At 46.8% G+C, this 15,108-nt stretch overlaps 2 protein-coding genes across 4 annotated transcripts in view; both read right to left on the minus strand.

Moving 5' to 3' along the window:
* Positions 1-15,108, minus strand: part of PIP5K1B (phosphatidylinositol-4-phosphate 5-kinase type 1 beta) — a 307,134-nt gene that overhangs the window by 223,109 nt on the left and 68,917 nt on the right. For 2 of the 3 annotated variants that reach the window (XM_077759417.1, XM_077759416.1), the window contains exon 1: positions 1-563. The exons of the other annotated variant lie outside the window; for it this stretch is intronic. The gene's annotated coding sequence lies outside the window, so the exon portion shown is untranslated. Of the gene's footprint in view, positions 564-15,108 lie in introns of those variants that run through there. 3 annotated transcript variants of the gene reach the window in all.
* Positions 929-2,362, minus strand: PABIR1 (PP2A Aalpha (PPP2R1A) and B55A (PPP2R2A) interacting phosphatase regulator 1). Its single transcript, XM_077759419.1, has one exon. The coding sequence runs from the start codon at positions 2,232-2,234 to the stop codon at positions 1,371-1,373; it is 864 nt and encodes a 287-aa protein (XP_077615545.1). The 5' UTR covers positions 2,235-2,362; the 3' UTR covers positions 929-1,370.

Consider the following 15,108-nt stretch of genomic DNA (forward strand, 5'->3'; position numbering starts at 1 on the left):
CTAGGTGACTCCCCACTGCTTTTTCTCTTGCAAGTCACTGACCCTGAATCCCAAGGTGGTTAACTCCAGCTGTAACTTTAACTACGGAGGTCAAGCAACTCCATGGTTCTGTCGTTGCTCACTGTCAGAAATCCAAGTCACACTGTACCTCTGTCTAACTGGTGATGGCCTAGTTTGGTGGGGAGGTGGGGAGGAAGGACCTGTTGGCAAGGAAACAGCTGCTTCCTTCCTGAGCCAGGGAAAACCAGGAAGGTGACAGATGGGCAGAGCAGAAAGGCAGCCAAGAGTAGTCGCTCTGACTCCTTGTTGGCAAGGATTTTCACTGAGGCACAATTGGATATTTTAAAGCATATCAATCACTGAGAGACTTTTATCTGCCCGGGGGCCCTGGTGAAGTCCAATGGGGCTTCCCACATTAGCTACGTCTGAAAAACTTTTCAGTTTGCAGTGGTACAAAGAACCTGGTCTCAGCCTATGTACCCAGGGCTGAGACTGCAAGGCACTGGCCCATTTCACCTCAGGATTATACCCAGGAGAATGCACTTTCTGGTCTAAAACAAAAAACTCTTTTTTTTTTTTTTTTTTAACTTTTCTGTAGAGTAATTACTCTAATTGCATGAGTAATTAGAATTTCTATTAAAATTTCATTAGAAAACGCTTTCCATAAATGTTTACTGTTATACTGCAATTTGTAAAAGATTTGTTGCAAGCTTTTAGATTTGGTTCTTTGTATCATTCCCCCTCCCCCCCACATATGTACCCAGAAAATTAAATATTCAAGGATTCCTGGGTAAAAGAGACCACTGGACTGACATGTTATAACTAACATTTGTTTTTTAAAAACTGCTGTAAATAGGTAAGTTATTCTTCAAATAGAAATTAGCAATCACTGACAAATAATATTAAAAATCAGTGTGGGCATGAAATATGGAATTTTAAAACATCAGTTTACTATGCTGATTAATTCAACATTTATATTTGCATCAGAACTTAATAATCCCATAAATAAATAGAGCTCTCAATTATTTTAAAAAATCAAGGGATAACATATGTATTTAAACATTAGCAGCATAAAGACGTATGCTTCAACACACTCATTGGGAAAACGTCTGAAAATATCACTACACTGAATTCAAGGGCATCCGCAGGAACCTGACATAAAAGTTCTCTAGAGTAACAACATCGCAGGAAATTCCAAAAAAAGGAAAAGGGTCAAATAGGAAATAGCCTCAAATTAATTGACAAAGTTCAGTGCTTGCTCCAACTTGATTTTCCTCTCCGTTGCAAAAAAAAAATCAAAAACAAAAAACAAAAAAAAAAATAAAACCCAACAACAAACACCACCACCCTCTCGGGGATGGGTGGGGGAATCACTTAGATGAAAGTTCATCTACTGGAATAAATGGAGAGGCCGCTTGGGCAGGCGACACAGGCGAGTCGGTGGTAGTGCTGACTTTCGCTGGTGAATTACAGGAAGATCCCGCGCTGCTGCTGTTTCCATCAAGGGCATCAGAAGATACACACACACCAGAATCTGACAGCTGCGTAACGTCAGAAGAAAGCATGGTGGTGATGCCCTGGAAAAATCTCTTTGGCTGATACTCAGTTTCCATTTCACATTTTCTTTTCAATGGTCCAAGAACACTTGGTCTAATGCAATTGATGGGACTCTGGCTTCTCCGGGTGGTAAATCGAGTCGTTGGGCTGGGAATCGGACTTGGAGGCAATCCATTGCTACTCACAAAACTTTGCAAGGATGGTGAAAAACACTGCTTCCCAATCCCGCGGGTGGGGGACGGTGCTGGTGACACCGGAATGAAATCGATGCGCTTCGGGGAGGCGGACTTCTCCACGTCGTTGTCACTCAGGCTGAAACTTTCCTCCCAGGAGTGGCTTATCTGCATTGCGTTCTGCACCTCGCGCTCGTGGACCGTCTCTCGGTTGATCAAGTCCATGCCCTCCTCCTGCTTGATCTGGTGCAGGCGGCTGCTGTGCATGCGGACGGGGGAGGCCGGCAGCAGCAGGCCGTGGCGGTTCGGGAACGTTGTGCTATTCCGCCTGGCGCTCGGCGCCTCGGCCTGGAACACCGGCGAAGTGTCACTGAGGCCGTGGATCAGGGGGGCGCTGTTAGACCTCCTGAGGCCCCCGCCGGCGCTGGCGCCGCCGCCCTCCGCCGGGCTCCCGCCAGCACCCGGAGGCAGCTCCAGGTCTAGCTCCATCTTCTCCTGAGCCATGTCGGGGGCAGGGAGGCGGGGGCGGCGCTCAGAGACCTAGGACTCCCATTCCCCGCAGTCCAGGGCCAGGGCCGCCGCCGCCGCTGCCGCCGCGAATCTGTCAGCGGGCTCGCTCGTTTGCGCATGCGTGCCCCTTCGCGCAGGCGCCGCGAGACTTCTCTCCCGGCGGCGCCTGCTTAGTGCGTAATAGCCTCCGCGCAGCCCTAGGGGGAGGGGCGAGGACTGGTGGGGCGACTCTTCAGTACGTTTCTTCCGCAATTAGCTATTGAGCTGCAAGCTCCAGGCTACGCGAGTTTACGAGGCTCCCGTATTCCAGAATGCGTGCTTATAAAACGAGAGATCTGAAAAGAGGCGCTGTTGATGATAGGGGGCTGTGTGACGGGGAGCGGAGCTTGGCCTAACCAGGGAGGGCTTCCCTGGGGAAGGGACAATCTCCTGAGTTCCGAAGAGACAAAATGGGTGCAGGGTGGTGAACCGTCCAGGAAGTGGTACCAGCCTGGCGGCTGGCGGGAAGCAGGAGGGGAGGGAGGGAGCGTGGGCTGCGGTGGAGAGCGAGGGCCGGCCCAACAAGGCGTAGTGGACCAGGGCGGATTCTGGCCTTTATCCTGAGAACAATGAAAACTCCGGTTTTCAAGCAAGGGTAGGACAGCCACTGCAAAGCTGCTGTCTGAAGTCCAGATCATTGGGAGATTAGATACAGAAGAACGACCCGAGGGGAGGCAGTCCTCTAGGCCAGAGAAGCCGGTAGTTTGCAGTAAGGGCAGTGTGGGAGAGGAGATAGGAGAGAATGGTTAATGTGAGAGCTATTTAGGTTAGGGGGGAACCAACCTGTTTTATTTACATTCCTATTTCTATATACACACAAGCATGTGTGCTCAATAGTCTTCGTTCAGTAGGAGGGATTAAACGAAGGGAAAAGTGATAGGTCTTCACACTTTAAACTCACAATCTTTAGCTTAACATGAACTGTGAGATCTCTTTAAAAATGGGTTTACATTTATTCCTCCATGTAGTCAGTTAAGTTCTGTCTCGCATCCTTACTACGTACTAATAAGCACTGCTAGGGAAAAGGCCCTACTATGAAGTCCTGTAATTTCTACTGAAGGGAAGGAGATAGGTAAATAGGCTATTTTCAGGTAGCGATAAACCTCAGGAAAAAACACGATGGTGTGAGAAGGCACTACTACCGAGAGGGGGGCAATTAGTGCTAAGATCGAAATACAAGAAACCAGTTCCTGTCCACACCTGGGGGATGAATATTCTAGGCAGAGAAAACAGCAAAGCCCAAGGCAGACGTGAGTTTGGTGAGCAGCAGCTGAAGCAGAAGGGGGAGTGGAGTGAGGACGTACCAGAGTTTGGATCGCATCCTAAGNGTCTAAGCAGAGAAAACAGCAAAGCCCAAGGCAGACGTGAGTTTGGTGAGCCGGCAGGAAAAGATAAAACAGCAGCTGAAGCAGAAGGGGGAGTGGAGTGAGGACGTACCAGAGTTTGGATCGCATCCTAAGTACAATGAAAAGCCCCCGGGGAGTTTAAGGCAGGAGAGTGGTCTGGTCTGGTTGCGGTTTTAAATATCGCTTTGGCTCGGTGGGAATTAGGCTGCAAGAGGGCAAAAGTGGAAGCAGAAAGGGGAGGAACCTATAGCAACAGTACAGATTACTGGACTAGGGCTGTGGCAGCAGGGAGAGGGAGGAGGAGATGGAACCATGATCTGTTTGGGGAGTAGAAGTGAAAGGATCCGCAGATGGATTAGATGTAGGTGAGGAGAGGAACAGACAATGCGAAGGCAACCCCGTAGGTTTCTGACCCTGAGAGATGGTAGTCTCATTCGTGTAGACAAGAAACGCGTGTGTTTTGAAAAGTGGAAATGAAGGGTTCTGTTTTGGTAGATTTGAGTTGCAGGTGGCTATTCGATACCCATGCGGCCNATTGTTTTAATTAAAGAAAGATTGGTACAACATTATTAAATAAAAACAGGAGAAGAGGAAGAGCTTTCAGAAGAACAGTGACACTGGATAAATAGAAAAGAGCATTAACAATGGAACTTTATAATAGCCACAGCATATTGCTAATCTGCATATTATTAAAGTATTACTAATGTGGCTCAAATGTGCCAACACTGGGCTCATCCTTATCTGAGTAAGTACAGTGATCTTCACCAATCAAGCAAAGAGATAGTGCTAAGTGCACAAAATCAAGTATCTGTGCCCTTTGGGTCTCACCTGAACACACTTATTAGCTACCTTTACTATTTCTTTGTTCCTATCCCTGTGTCTATAGGCGTTTTCCAACCAATGTTCAAGGCAATCCCAAAGGGAAGACTTGAATAGAGGCTTCCGGTGAACCTCACTCAGAGGAAAAGCCAGTGTCCTTACAACGGTCTGCAGAGCTCTATGTGGCGTGGGTCTCTGCTGTCCCTCTGACCCCACCTGCGAATACTGTGGCCTCCCTGCCTTTTCTCCAACTGCGGAGGCCCCGCACTGTCCGTCAGCCCACTAGGCATACTCCCCTCTCCTCCTGGCTTACTCTTCTCCAGTGGACATCCACGTGCTCCATCCCTTCAGGCCTCTACTCAAATGTCACCGACTGAAAGGCTTTCCCTGGCCGTCCCTTGTAAAAAGCGACAGCGGTGCCCAACACCAAACCTAAACTCCTTCCCATGCCCCTTACAGATGGCCATTATTTTCCTCTAGAACCAAATGACTTCTTTGTATATATAGTTTTCTTGCCGCTTGTACTCCAGAAGATCAGCTCCACAGGAGCAAGGCCTTTGCCTAGTACCTAAAACAGGGGCTAGTACGTAGGACTCAAGAAGTAGTTGCGAATCCCTGTGCCAATGAATGATGACTGACCGAATGGCCTAGCACAGCTCTGTCCAGATGGGAAGAAAACTCTATTATTTGAAAATCCAGCGTAGCCAACTTTTCTACACTGATGCTTCTTTTTTAATGTTTATTTAATTTTGAAAAAGACAGAGAGAGACAGAGTGTGAGCGGGGGCAGGGCAGAGACAGAGGGAGACACAGAATCTGAAGCAGCTCCAGGCTCTGAGCTGTCACCACAGAGTCTAACGCGAGGCTTGAACTCACAAACAGTGAGCCGAATTCAGACACTCGACTGACTGAGCCACCCAGACGCCCCTTTTCTACACTGATTCTGAGTACTTCTTACTTGGACAATTTGCTTTCTTTTATCGATATTATTAAAGTGCCCTCCAGACCACATAGGTCCATCACGTGAACTAACCAACCACTGGGCGAACTAATATGTTTCCATTCTTTTTCAATCATATGCTGATACACCCCTGATAGAATTAAAATGCTCAGTGCTGAGGACTCTTAAGCAGTGTTTAATATATTTAGTTACTGCTTCCTCTCAAAGGGATAAATGAGAGAAAACAGCCGCCATAAAATGCAATTCAGCCTGCTACAAATGAATAATGCCAGAGGCAGGATTCAGGAGACCTTCCAGAGTCAATTCATCCTTCAGGTTTCACTCTGGGTATGAATTATATACCACACGTAGATAGTTGATATTCATGCTCACTCCTGAGTCAGAAAAGCAGATTTCTATTCAATAGTTAAACTTTATTGTGATTAATATTGTATGTTCTTAAACTAACAGATGGTTTCCTTTTAATTCCTGGGGACAGTTTTTCACTATTAAGCCCCAAGCATATGGCAAGGCGAGTATCTACCTCTGGATCCACACTGAATGATTCTGAAAATACAAATGTGTGTGTGTACATGTATACTTTTTTTTTTTTGGGAGTGGGGGAGGGGAAGGGATGGAGGGGGGGAGGGAGGGAGGAAGTGCATGTGAATGGGGGAGGGGCAGAGGGAGAGAAAAAGCGAATCCCAAGCATGCTCTACATTCAGTGCAGAGCCCTGCACGGGGCTCAATCCCAAAAACCGTGAGATCATGGCCTGAGCCAAAATCAAGAGTGGGACACTCAACCGACTGAGCCACCCAGGTGCCCTTACAATGTATACTCTTAGATGGACTGACAAATATCTCAACATCTCACAGTTACTAGCATCACCAACCCAGGAGAAAAATACTGCAGAGAAAAACCTGACTTTCAAAGTATAGGCACTTAGCAGTATCAGCTAGTTCAATAACTTAGGGAGAATGTCCAGCAGTATCTACCAGAAGGAAATACACTTAGGTGCTGTGGTTGAGCAGTTCCACTCCTGGGTATATAGTCAAGAGAAATGCATGCTCATGTCTACTAAAGGCAAGTACAAAAAATGTTCCTTGCATTATTATTTGTAAAAACCCCTAACTGGGAACAACCTGCATGTCCATGAACAGTCAAATGGGTGAATAAATTATACAATGGAGTTGTTTATTTAACAACATGAATGAGTTACAGGATGATGTTTCACGGAAGAAACCAAACACAAAGGAATACTCTTTGAATCCATTTTTATGATGTTCAAGAACAACCCAAGCCAATCTCAGGTGAAAGAAGTCCAAATATTGGTTACCTCTATGAAGTGACTGAGGGGGGCACAGGAAATGTTCCATTTCCCGATCTGGGTGCTGGTTTATACCAGGTATATACACGTGTGAAAATTCATTAAAATAAATGCTGGAAATATAGATACATTGTACTGTACAAGGAGTTCGACCTCAAAATGTTATCGATGCAGAGAAAGAGAATGGGAAGTGGAAATGTAAGGGGGGGGACAGAAGACATTAAGGATGTACTTCAATTGAAAGGAAGAGATTTTGTTCACATGCTCATCATGAGTCGAAACTAGAATCTCTTCCAAACCACTGACACACGACAGAATCAGTGGAAGAACAGCTAGCTGGCCTTGCCAGCCAGAAGAACGGACACACGGACACAGACACATACACACCCCTCAAGCTCCATTTCACTGGGACCATCACCACCAACAGACTCCAGCAGCCTGACATAAGCACTGGATGCTTGTCCGAGGCTGGTTACACATCACCCACAGAACCCTCAAAGTCAGTTATTTCTAAGAAAGCAGGAAGGAGGAAAGGAAGCCCATTTCATAGCCTTTGACTTTCTCCAGTGTGTATTTGTTCAAGGTCAGCTGTGCAATACCCCCCTGGCATAATTCATGAGACACAACATTTAAAGTAAATGAAGCCCAGGAAATCAGCAGGGACGGTCATCAAACATGGGAAGAATGAGAATTGTATTCAAGGACACGATTTTGACCACTTATTTAATTATCCTGATGGAAGAAAAATAAATACAAGATGATATCAGAAATTGATCCAGCATTCCATCTCTAATTACTGCCAGCCCACTAAGTATAGATATTCCCTATGGTGCCTATTCTCAAGGTTGCTTCATCTAATCCTTAAAATTTTATGGTGAAGGGCACCTGAGTGGCTCAGTCAGTTAAGTGGCTGGTTCTTGATTTTGGCTCAGGTCATGATCTCGTGGTTCATAAGTCTGAGCCTGCTTGGAATTCTCTCTTTTCCTCTCTCTCCACCCCTCCTGTGCTCGCTCTCTCTCTCTTTCTCTCAAAAATAAAGAAATAAACTTTACAAAAAAACCTTTCAAGTGACAGCAAGGATTAGAAAATCAGAGCAGTCGGGTTCCTGGGTGGCTCAGTTGGTTAAGCATCTGACTTCAGCTCAGGTCATGACCTTGAGGTTCATGGGTTTGAGCCCTGCGTCCGGCTCTGTGCTGACAGCTCAGAGCCTGAAGCCTGCCTTGGATTCTGTGTCTCCCTTTCTCTCTGCCCTTTATCTGATCATGCTCCGTTTCTGTCTCTCAAAAATAAACATTAAAAAAAAATTAAAAAACAGAATCAAAGCAGAAGTTTACCAATGGACATTAAGCCACTCTTACGTTTTATTTTTTGTAACCATGGAAAGCCAGCAGACCGCTCACATGGAGCCAGGCCCATCACACGCAGATGGGGCAAATGGAAGAAAGGAGCCTTAAAGCCCTAAAAGAGGAAGCCTGGCAGCCTAGACCCTCAGCAAAGTTCCAGTAAAGAAGTAAATGGGAACTGTGGTTGTTTTGTTCACTTTTCTCAAAGGAGAACATCAAGGAAGATATTAAAAAGAGCCATCCAGCCCTCACTCTCTACTGCCTTAAGTCTTTCGATAGAATAGGAAAATCAGTTGATAACATTTGTCGTCCTTCACTGGTTTTATGGATTTTAGGTGCATTGACTTTGGCATCAAACTTCTAGACTGTAAACCAAGGCTAACACTGATATCCCTCTCTGTGGCTATATGGTTCTCCCTGCCTGTCTGCTAGCTTTCCCTCACAGGATTTTTTTTTTTTANCCCACACAGGATTTTTTTTTAATGTTTATTTTTGAGAGAGAGAGAGAGAGAGAGAGAGATAGAACATGAGTGGGGGAGGGGCACATAGAGAGGGAGACACAGAATCTGAGGCAGGCTCCAGGCCCCAAGCTCTCAGCACAGAGCCCGGCATGGGGCTCGAACTCACAAACTGCGAGATCATGACCTGAGCCGAAGTCAGACACCTTACCTACTGAGCCACCCAAGTGCCCCATCCCTCGCAGGACTGATCAATAATTCAAGGCTTTAGGGACAATGTATGAAGTTTGCTGCCAAACATACAAAGGCTACAAATCTAGTCAGGTTTACACACTTGGGCCTTCCAGTTGGGTATTTCAGAAGCCTCTAGAAAGGCTCAACACATCAGTACATAGTAAGACTACAGGGGAAAAGTGCCAAATCTGGAGTCAGACTATTATACTCGTAGTTCCATGACCTTGGGCAAATTTGCCAACCTCTCTGGGCCTCACTTATCTATGAAGTGGGGACACACCAACCCTTTATAAGGATCAAAAGTATACAGTCCATACTAGGCCGTACGAACAGCAAAGGCCCAGTACACACAGGCTCCTCTCTAATACAACCCTCAATGCCATGACCACAAAGTGATTCTCCCCAAGCTTCCACCCCTCTCACTAGAGGGCTCCCTTTGTTTTCTGGCCTCTTAGTTTGGTTCTGTGCAAGAAAAGTCCCTCTGCAGCTTCTTCCCAGAGACCGTCGTCAGTTTTAGAGAAAGACATTTTCTCTGGTTTAAAAAAGTATGAATGGAAAGGTTCATCATGAGTTGGGTTGATGGTTTCTGACAAGGAGAAATAAGAATAAACCTCCTTCCTAAGGATTTTACTGAGCCTGAGAAGAGACAGACCCCGGGGCGGAAGAATGGCCGTCAGTAAGTAAAAATGTGGCTGGATCAGTGAATGCTATTCCCTACAGCAAGCCATTTGTTAATCCCCAAAGGCCGCAGCTACCTCCCTAGTCCCGCTCAACTTTTCAATTGTGACTAATCCCAGTGGCTTATTCTTATTTATTCATTTTAAACCCTGGTTTGAATTACTGCTGTCATGCCTCTGTCCTTCCTGGCATACAATAAGCTGCACAGGGACACATATTTGGCTACACCAGACAAACAAGGTGAATGCAGCCTCTTTCGGACAAAATGAGCAAGAGTAAAGGGGAAGAAACTGCAGGAAGATTCCAGAAGCGTCAGGGGTTACCATTCCTCCAGATGTGGCTTTCCCTCCAGGGAGCTGAAGAGAAAGTCAAATGTTCCAAAGAAGTTTGAAGCCAGACTTAGAGACTGAGAAGCAACATGTTTTTTTTTTTGGGGGGGGGTCTTTAGAAGGTGACCGCTGTGTAGCCAGCCAAGAGTCCCTTACCCTCTCTGACACAGAGGGAAGTTCATGATTTCTTCTCTTTTTACCCAGAGTCCTGTAAGCTTAATAGGACAAGTAAGCGCAACAAAAAGAACCAGTATTAAGGGCAGGGGTGCTCGAATTCGTCCCATTTTACATCAGCTAATTTCTAAACCAAACTCAAGTACATTTTTTTAATTTATTTCTGAGAGAGAGAGAGAGAGAGCGAGCGAGCGAGCATGAGCAGGGGAGGGTCAGAGAGAGAGGGAGACACAGAATCTGAAGCAGGCTCCAGGCTCTGAGCTGTCAGCACAGAGCCCGATGTGGGGGCTCGAACTCACGAACCGTGAGATCATGACCTGAGCCGAAGTCAGACACTCAACCGACTGAGCCACCCGGGTTCCCTCAAGTCCACTTCTTAACACGAAGTGTATTATTTACCACCCGTGAGTAAAAACGTTCCCACCCATTAGGAAATGGTCCAGAGTTTTCTTTTCCCCCCTCTCCTTTTGAAAACCAAAAGTCCAATATCAATTTCTTAAGACGCTTTCCACCAGTGGTTCTGTCATCGCCATTATCAGAGAGCAGTAGCATACTTAGTGAAGGCATGTATGCCAGGTATCCTTGTAAGTACTGTGTATCACCTTGCTCAGTCCCTACACCACCTCTAGGGTTATTATCCTCAGTTTATAGAGGTTTTAGGGAGGAGGCTAAGTTGCCTGAGGTGACATAACCAGTTAAGTGATAGAGACAGAGGAATTAAAGCCCAGAGATGAGTTGTTTTGGTTTTTTTTTTTTAATGTTTAGTTTTTGACATAGAGCAGGCAGGGGAAGGGCAGAGAGAGAGAGAGAGAGACAGAGGATCCAAAGCGGGTTCCACGCTGATAGCAGTGAGCCCCATGCGGGGCTCAAACTCATAAACTGCGAGACCATGACCTGAGCCAAAGTTGGACGCTCAACTGACTGAGCCACCCAGGTGGCCCCAGAGCGGAGCTCTTAATCACCTCCCCTACTGCTTCTCAAAAGATACCCTTGGGCTGCTCCCAGCTGCCCCATTAACGATGCTCCAGGTGATCTTCCAAGAACGTCAGTGGACTGGCCGTGTACAGGATAATCGTTCTGATTACCAGAAAGATCAGGGCTCCGTGAACAGCAAGGGTTACAGGTACTACTGAGGTTACAAAATCATGCAATTACTAAATGCCTTGTTTTCCCAAAACGATCATGAGGCCCAGCGCGAAGGGTCAGAACGCCCGGACATCTGCTCAGAAAGGAGGCTTTAGGAGTGAGCCACACCAAACTTGACCAGCCAGTCAACTGAGGTTCAGAGAGAGCCTCAAGTTCAAAGAGGCATCCAGGAGGGACAGAGTCAGGATGCTTTGTTCAATTTGAACAGACTACTTGGTGCTGTTTGCTCCGTGGGCTTCCCTTTCACTTCAGATTCCTTCTCTAAGCAACAGCGTCCACTGCCATGGTTTTCGCTATGACCAATGTGCCGATGCCTGTCACATTTCTGTCCCCAGATGTGGCCGACCTACCTTGAGCCTGGAATCCTTAACCACCACCAAGGCATTGCCACCACAGCATGGACTTTCACACCTGTCAACAAACTCACTCCTCCCTCCCCGTAATTTGCTAGTTTTAACAACGAGTTGAGTTACACCACAATCTCCCCAGCCAAGTCAAAACTCAACAGAATCCAGATCTCTCCCCTCCCTCCTGTCTCCCCTCACTCTGCGTGCGTCCTCAGTTTTACCTGCTTAATATCTCGTATTCTTCCCTTCCTAATTTGTTAGTAAAGCANGAATTCCCGCCCAGTTCGCCTAAACACTGCCAGAGTGCATCTTCTGAAATCATCTTATCAAGGTCCACACACCCTCTTCCTCTTGCTCAATTCTTTCATTAATGCTCCAGCAGGGCAAGGGGGCAGGCAGGCAGACTACAGAGAGAAAGGCACAGGCAAAGGAGGGTGGAGGGGAGGGAGGGAGGGAGGAGGAGGCTCACCCTAATACCTCCCGAAAGTTCTCTAAAGCTTTACTCCCCACCCTTTTCAGTGACAAGTGCTCTAACACAGTGTTTGAGAACTCGGGCTCTGGGGGCACCTGGGACGCTCAGCCAGTTGGGCTTCCGACTTCAGCTCAGCTCATGATCTCATGGTCTGTGAGTTCGAGCCCCGCATCGGGCTCTGTGGGGACAGCTCAGAGCCTGGAGCCTGTTTCAGATTCTGACCCCCTCTCTCTCTCTGCCCCTCTCCCTAACTCACGCTCTCTCTCTCTCCCTCTCTCAAAAATAAACATTTAAAAAAATTAAAAAGAATAAATAAAAGAACTCGGGTTCTGAAGTCAGAAAGCTGGGGTTTAAATCTTGACTGTAACTTCTGAATGTGTGACCTTAGGGATCAAGTGACTTACCCCTCCTCGAGCCTCGCTTTTCTCACCTAAAAAATGAGAACAGTCCCTCTAACAGCTCAGTGTGGTCAACGGTAATTGAGGTAATGTGCGCAAAGCTCTTAGAACACAGCCAGACATGACATTTCTCAGAAGAGATCCGGGAACGAAACCAGGATATCTTATTTAGTCGGACTGCCGTCTCCTGCTCCTCCTTCTTGGGCACCACCCACCTAGCCAGCAACTCATCCAATATTTACTGAGCACCAGGACCGTACACACTTCAGTCTGAAGACGGAACCAATACTGGGAACAGAGCTTCTCTGCCAGAACCCTGAGATTTCAAATTTCTTCATGCCACAAAACACTTCCTCACAGTCTGTTATGATTAAGGCTCTGCGGAGGGTGTTGTAAAGACAAAAAAGACCCGAGGGAAGTAGAGAGCCCAGGAAGGAGGTAAGCTGCAAATTATTAACTAGAATATAGGCTAGATCTTGTGCCCTCAGCCTTCGGTGAGCATCACAATTATCTGGGGAATTTTGAAAAACAAACACAACGGAGCCCCCCAGTCCAGAGATTCCTACTCAATAGGCCTGGGGCAGGGCAGTGGAGTTTTTATTTTACAAAATTGTCCCCCCAAGTGAATCTGATGTGCTCCAAAGGTTAGAAACTACTGGGGTAGGTGGGGAGAGCCTCTCTACAGCTCCTAAGTCCTTATTAAAGTACTAACAGTTTTGAACACGAGCAAGATTGCTTTTGGCTGAGAGGAAGAAGACATGGTCAGTGAAGATTCCTTGAACAAAAAACACTCAAGAGTCTGGTTTAACCTGCTGAACTTGGAGCATGAGAAGCCATCTTATAATAGTTTTTGTACAACAGTACAAAAGCCAGTTGGGTAAGACCTCTGACTGAGAAGTCTTGTTTTTCTATCACCTTCCTCTCCCTGTTTGGACCCAGAGAGGTCAGAGAGCTACACCATCCCGAGGGTCCCAGCGGCTTTACCAGCCCCCACCCAGGGAGGGGGGGCCCCCACTGTCAAGTTGGAGTCTCTGCCAATGGCAAGGCACCCGACATCTGAGACACCAGGTGCAGACGGTGACTTCAAGCGACAGGAGAACATTTCGTTGCCTACGAGCCAGCAGAAAGGTTCCTGGGTTTTACACTGAGAAGAGCAGACCTTTCCCCATTGAATACATTTACACAGAGCGGCAAAAATAAAGACTTCTGCACACGTCCCACGGCTGCTGCTGCGGCTGGTTACACATGGGACAGCTGACACTTGTCGCATGTGGCAGAAATGCTGAAGAATAGAAGGATGGGGGGGGATGCATTTCTAGTGTCTTAGAGACACTGGTGACCGTGGGGAGAGGACTCTGGTAAAGGCAGAGGGAGAGAGAGTGCAGAAAAAACTCCAATGGAAGGAGGTGGGCCCAGAGGAGCGGGTGACAAACCGTGGGGGTGGGGGGAGCCACACAGACTAAGCACTGAAGAACTCAGCTGATTCAGACGGAGAACCTGGGTGGCCCATGCTTTCATGTACATGGAGAGGAAAACAAGCAATAAAATGTCACCAACGACGGGTCACGGGAAGGTTCTCAAGGATGGGACTTTCTTAAACTTTTTTTTTTTATCTCCTGAGAAGAGACTATAGGTAAGAGAAATGTGGGTGGTACAAAAAAAGAAATTTATATATAAATAATTGAGAGAAAAAGGCTGCCATGAATGAGGAGGGGAATGAAGACATGAATAATAGATTATAAATATTTATTTAAAGTCTTTAAGATACCCTTTAGCTCTAGAGGAGTCAGATTTGGGGGAAATTATCTCGTTCTTGTCTTCATCAAGAACAGCCACAGTCTCAGGGCTCTACTTCTATTTAACTGGCTCCGTGACTGACAACGTAAAACTGTCCACCTTGCTTCTGGAAAAACGCAGGCAAAATGCCATTAATGCTGCTGCTTCTAGCATACCTAACTGATCTGGCCGCCATACAGAGGAGGGAAGAGGGGGAAAGCCCCAGAGCATACGTGGCAGTGAAATCCTGTCCCGTGAAGTCGACTTTGCTTTTGGAATGTGTAAAATCTAAAGGCTCAATTAATCATAAGGATGCATCAAAGAGGATAAGAATCATCCTGGCCTTAAAGCAATTCTGCACAAAGCCTCAGAAGCCAGAAGGAAGAAGGTTGAGGAAGAGGTGGGTGATGGCCAGTTCCCCGCAAAGAGGGACCCTCCAACTGGTATTTAAAAAAATAACATTTTTTTCCATTTTAAAACTATGACGATGGTATTAGGGACATATTACTGGGTATGAACAAGTTGTGTATTTAATGAAGTAACGATCTTCTCGTTTGTTCAAATGCTTCTTCCATCACTTTTCCCGACATAGGACTGGTCGATTCCTGTGGATATGGCTTCACCACGAAGAACCTAGTTTGCCCTGTATCTCTCTTCAGTTTATCACCAACATTGGGAGATGCAACTGAACTGCTTCAAAGGGCAGACAGATAGATGGAGTCACAGCACTGAGAAAAAGAGCACTGCACTCAGCAGACTGGAGAGCCCTCGGACATCTAAAGAGAGCAGGCAGCTACCACTCAATTCCTGCAAAGTGCTGCCTGCACACAGAAAGGCGGCATTTGATGCTGGCACCTCCCATTATTCAAGAGGGGTTGGAGGTACCTGGGTGGCTCAATCAGTTCAGAGTCTGACTTAGGCTCAGATCATTATCTCACAGTCTCTGAGTATGAGTTCTGCACTGGGCTCTCTGCTGTCAGTGCAGAGCCCACTTTAGACCCTCTGTCCCTCTCCCTGTCCCCCCCCCCCCCCCCCCCCCCCC

Source organism: Crocuta crocuta, unplaced genomic scaffold (assembly GCF_008692635.1).
Source record: "Crocuta crocuta isolate KB4526 unplaced genomic scaffold, BGI_CrCroc_1.0 scaffold41, whole genome shotgun sequence".
In the NCBI taxonomy this organism is placed as follows: domain Eukaryota; kingdom Metazoa; phylum Chordata; class Mammalia; order Carnivora; family Hyaenidae; genus Crocuta; species Crocuta crocuta.

Bases quoted from the DNA above. Each gene is read 5' to 3' on its own strand.
- PABIR1 (XM_077759419.1), bottom strand. From the start codon at position 2,234: ATGGCTCAGGAGAAGATGGAGCTAGACCTGGAGCTGCCTCCGGGTGCT.